This window comes from Merops nubicus, unplaced genomic scaffold (genome assembly GCF_000691845.1).
Source record: "Merops nubicus isolate BGI_N331 unplaced genomic scaffold, ASM69184v1 Scaffold52941, whole genome shotgun sequence".
Taxonomy (NCBI): Eukaryota; Metazoa; Chordata; class Aves; order Coraciiformes; family Meropidae; genus Merops; species Merops nubicus.
The window spans coordinates 1-5,398 of record NW_008588706.1 but is presented as its reverse complement, the minus strand read 5'-3'; the positions used below and the strand labels follow the sequence as shown (position 1 = coordinate 5,398).

Sequence of the window (5,398 nt, the reverse complement as noted above, 5' to 3'; positions counted from 1 at the left end):
TATCTGCCCGTTGAGAACCACATCTAAGCACCTCCCCAGGGGTTGTTACTGGCCCTGAGAGCAGTCCCAGTGCTGCTCCACACACTGGACATCAACTCTACCCACAAATAAGATGTGCCTGCCTAGAACACAAGTGTTGTAGGGCTGAGGCTTCCATGTGGATTTTCTCAGGAATGTATCAATCCAAAAGGGACAGCCCAACCTGGAGGATCTCTCTTTTGTAGTAGTCCAGAACCTTCTGCTTCAGTCCACTGTTGCACACAGACTGCAAGCAAACGAGGCGTAGGATCTTGATCAGTGGATGTTTCTGAGCTATGCAGTCTTCAATGTAATTGTTAACCTATTGAAAAAAATACACAACCTGTTACTTAAAGGCCTGTTACAGTGCCTAGAATACCTGGAAAGAAAGATCTAGCTTTGTCTAGTATCTCCCAACCAGCCAGGAAGAAGGTGCAGCTGCTCTCCAGGCAGCTCAAGACAACAGTGCTCCAGCACTGGTTCCACCCAGCACCTTTCTAAAGCACATTGACTCCACAGTCAGTAGCTAGAGACACACGTGGGAGCTCACAATCTTAACACTGGAAGGAGACAGACATCATCTACAGCAGATGTGACCTCTCTCAAAAAAACCAAAAGGACAAAAACCCAGAGAAAAACATTGTGAGTTTGTTTGGTTTTTTTTTTAAAGACTCAACAATTGTCATTATCTGCTTACCTTGTCCGTGTCAATTCCAGACATGAACTCTTGTTCCACTGTCAAATTATCAAAGAAATCTTCAGATGCTTTGGGAAAAGAATGAAAATCAATACAGTAGCAGCTGACAGCTCATCTTCCACACTTAACATTTCAGCAGAGATGCCCTGGATGGAGCACAGCCCATTTCTGCCAGGCCCACCAACGTCCACCCGCTTGTCTCGCACCTCGCCGTGCCGGCACCAGCCCGGCTGCTGGGGCAGTACTCACTGGTGATGTCCTTGATGAGCTCAGCTATGGAGGTGTGGTTGGCCAGGGAGCTCCTCGCCGCCTGCATGTGTGGCAGCTGGGAGACAAACTGCTTGATCTCCCCGACGGTCTTCGCGTGGTGCCTCTCCTGGAGGAACCCATCGCTCAGGTCAGCCCTTGTTCAGCTCCTGACACCAGCTACAGCGTCTTAGCAGCAAAAGGGTTTGGACTGCACTCACTGCAGCAGCAGCTAACGCCAGGGACACACAACCTTCTAGGCAGAAGACTTTATAATATATCACTCTGAATACTATGCTGAAGTCACAGCGTGCCCCGTACCAGTGCTGTGATCACTGGAAGAGGCAGGATGTGATACAAGAGGATCATGAGATGGGGTTTTCCATTATACCAGTGCTGCCAATCACTTTTCTGCCTGACTTCAGCCATCACTATCTGCTGCTCGGTTTCCCTACCAGCAAATCTACCTTTTCCACACAAAGCTGAACTCCTTTGCCAGCTGCCAGCAGACACAGAGCTCAGTGCAGCCATGGGGTGGGGGACATGTCCCCTCACAGCAGCAGGGAAAGGTGCTGAGGATCTGGGCTGCAGGCTCTGTGCCCCTTGCAAAGGGAAGCCTGACACTCGCTGTACCTGGCCCAGGCTTTGAGCAAGGGTCTGTTGGAGCACAATGCAGACTGGGCTCTCAGAGCAGCCCAGAGCTCTGTATTTCCTTGGGGATACTTGCCTCTTGCTGCAACTTGGAATAAATATAATAATGATAATAATAGTAATAATAGGATCCATATGTGAGAGATTTAAATGGACAAGTGCAGGCAGGAGGGTGATAATGAAGCCTGCAATTTAAGAAGTACTCTGCTGCCAGTGTGCTGCTGTCTCATTATCATCTATTACCTCCCACTATTTTTTTTAACCACCAGTATGAATAATCCATCTTTAGCAGCTTCAAACACTAACACTGCACTAATAGCCGTTTGCTAGGTGAGGCTCAGCACACAGGGTTTCAGTTAAGGCACCACTACCTCCTCTTGAACGTGGCAAAAGTGCAGAGGAAAAGAAGAAAACCCCCAGGAAACACAATCAGTGTAACAAGTGCTCTCGAGAATCAGCGTGAAGTCTCAGAGCAGAGATACAGGATCTCTGTTTCTTTATGAATCATCGACAGGATGTTTTCAAATGAAACCACAAACACAGCACACAGCACACTCCAGCTTTGTCTAATGTGACATGTGAGCCCGAATTCACAGGTCAAACCCCCTGTCACACAACTTTTCCCCATTCCTACTGGTTTTATGCCAGCCGTAAGACTCTGAATGTATGTTCTGGAATTTTAATTCTTAAAGCCTTTTCTCAGCCCATTCCTGTTATGGGAACTAGAGGCTCACACAGCAGGAACATGGCTTAGGCCAGCTCTGGGACAAGCTCTGAACAGTGAGAATGGGAAAAGCCCCAGCACAGAGGGATGGGGAGAAGAGAGGATCCGCACTACCACGGGATTCCTAAGGGGAGATCCGACCAGCACCTACTCGGAACAGTCCAAGTGGAGCTGATCTCATCCCAGGGGCAGGGGCATGGGCTGGAGGAGTGTCTGCAGACTGTCTGGTCTTCCTCTGGCTGGGGGACTCCTCCATGGCTCAGCTCGAGCTGCCAGGCACAGCCCTGCTGGCTGCAGACTGACCCACCTGCCCCCAGGAACGCCCAGGGGACGTGGTGTGGGTCAGGCTCACCTCAAAGGCTGCTGAGATGATCTTGGCTTTCTTGCTCAGCACCGACCCCACAGCATTGAAGTTCTTGTCTCGGATTTCAGCATACAGCTCTTCAGCAGAGTTCAGCTGGAGCTTCTTGGGTTCTGTGGGGAGATCTTTCCCACCCTCGCCCTGCTTCTTTGGGGCAAACTTCTCAGGAGGCAGTTTCACATAAGCTACCAAAGGCAGAGAAATAACTCTTAGTTATTTAGTTCTTAGTAATTCCTGAGCTGAATTCTGAGCAGCAAAGCTACTACAAACACTGAGATGACTCTGCATATGTGTTCATTAAGGAGAATTTCCCTGTACTCGGGGACCCAGAGACCTATACACACATCTGTGACCAGCACCCAAGTGCTAGCTGCCCTGCTGCTAAAGAGGTTTGGAGGCAGCCATCCAGCCACCCTCCAGTACAGCATAAATGCCTCTCTGGAGTTTTCCCCACTCCCTCCTGAAGAGCAGGAGGGCTCTGAATAGTCTCTCACACACTGTTCCTGTCCCCTCTGTGTGGCACAGTGGGTGGAGGCACACACTAACACCTCCCCTCCCCTGCTCTGCGTTCTGTGTCACCACGTCTGCACCCAAACGACATCCAAAATACGCCCACTCAGACACTGAGCACTGTACCCCACGCCCCCGCCGAGGCAGAAAGAGCCAGAGCTGGGCTCGTTGGGCTCTAGCCTAGGACTGGCCCACCCCACTGAGTGCAGGGGAGCTGCTCCCACAGCAGGGCCTGTCAGAGCAGAGCCCCTGGGGCCCTCACTGTTGTGGATGCCGTAGAGCTCGTCGATGAGCCCCTCGTAGGTGAGCTGCGTGGCCAGCGGCGTCAGCGGGTCCACGTTGCGGTCCAGCAGCAGCAGCGTGTCGAAGACGGGGAAGATGGAGTTCTGGCTGCCGGGGAACTCCCGCCTCATCCTCATCATCATGTTGGCCACGTGCTGCAGAGAGACCACGTCTGTGAGAAACGCTGGTTGTGGTGGGGGTCACAGCACGTGGGTTTCACTCCCAGGCCTTACAAGCACGTGCTCATGTGAGAATGGGGCATGGTCCTGGGTAAAGGAAGAGTGGCAAGAGGTGCAAACAGGCTGACAGATGGGGCAGGACTAGACCAAAAACACCCCTCAAAGTCCTTCAAAGCCACTCTCTGCAGCTTAGCAAAACAGCAACTGTGGCTGAAGCACTGGGTTTGTCTCAAGCCACTCCCTCATTAAAAAAGGTACCGAATAAAACCATAGATTGATCAGAGAGAAGGAAAAAGAGCAAGTTAGTTATAGCGAGATATAAAAAAGCCAAGGCATGAGCAGTAGGTTACACATTTCCTGCTTTATTCAGCCCTCCTGATACCAACAGAGCAGCTAAGTGTTCAAACTCCACAGAAAGAGCTGCCGAAAGCATGAGGGCAGAGCACCCGTGAGCAAAAAGCACATGGGATCAGATAAAGCCTCCTGGCAGGAAGGCTTATGGAACAGCAAAGATTGCTCTGGCCAGAGCTCACACAGACCCAACAGCCACAATCCTGAAATTCCAACAGGACAGGAAGGGGCTGTGGCTGGATTCCAAAAACCCAGAGGTGCCTTTAACCAAACACTCCAGTGTGGCAGCCCCACAGAAGACACATTACTGTCAGCAGCAGCATTTCCTTACCCGGGCACACTCGCCCTTCCCGAAAATCTGCGGGATGGTTCCGTAGAGAGCCTGCAGTGTCATCAGCCCCTTTGCTGCATGGTACAGACTCGTCTGGTCGCTCTCCAGGTAACACTCCTGCACAACAAGAAGCATTCCCAATGGAAGGTGCCAACCCGACACAGCTGCAGGTGACAGCTGTCGCTTCCCCGTGCAGCTTACACGCAGTACTAACCACTGCACGTGGCTCTTGCTGTGCACTGGCACAAACAGGGCTGGCTCGTTGTAACAATTAAGTATTTTAAGCCTTGTGAATTTGTGAAAATATCACCAGAAGTTAAAGCTGGAGGAATTGGGGTGCAGCTTGAATGCAGCGATTGTGCCTGCTGCGTTCAGTCAGAAAACACAGAGCTCAGGCTCAGTTCAACACTCAGGATCAAGCCACGTTTGCTCTGTGAGACCTTCTCCTGCTGCGTGGTCACCAACAAACCCTCCAAGAGCCTCTGCACCCAGCACAGAGCCGCATGGTGCTACTCCTCAGAGACAACACCCACCTTGAAGGCACTCTCTGACTCCATGGAGAGCAGGTCTCCATCGAAGGGTATCAGGTCCAGGCTGTACTGCTCTCGGTGGATGAAGGAGCCCAGCACGCCCTGCTCCTTCAGCCACTGCTCACAGAGCAGGCTGCGGCGTGGCACGAAGAGGATGTGGAAGTCCCTCTGGGGCGAGCGGCCTCTGTCCTCCCTGGAAGAGTCACAGGCAGGAGCACAGCAAAGGGTAACTCAGTGGGGAACCAGCACAGCCTGCAGGCAGGGACACCGACTACAGAGGGAAGGGGAATACCTCCCTTGGTTATTACTGCCAACTGGAAACACAAATTCCCAGCTTTGTACTCTGGAGTATTTTTTACCCGGCCACATCCATCCACAGCCACAGCTCTAAACCCAGGGCAAGGTGACTTGGTTTTCCTGCAGCTCTCAAAAGGATTCAATCAAAGCGTGACCCATTCCAGCTAATCAGAAGGAACGGATACTCTCTTAATGAGAAATGCACCCCCTGCACTGTCAGT

General features: G+C 51.7%; 1 protein-coding gene across 1 annotated transcript; it reads right to left on the bottom strand.

Moving 5' to 3' along the window:
- Positions 1-202: 202 nt before the first annotated feature.
- Positions 203-5,073, bottom strand: VPS33A (vacuolar protein sorting 33 homolog A (S. cerevisiae); the record flags this gene model as incomplete). The annotated part of the gene is made up of 7 exons (XM_008949324.1): positions 203-340; positions 716-783; positions 965-1,091; positions 2,689-2,882; positions 3,470-3,644; positions 4,351-4,467; positions 4,884-5,073. Coding segments are annotated over 7 exons (1,009 nt in total), but the record flags the coding sequence as incomplete, so codon positions are not given.
- Between the last annotated feature and the right edge of the window lie 325 nt (positions 5,074-5,398).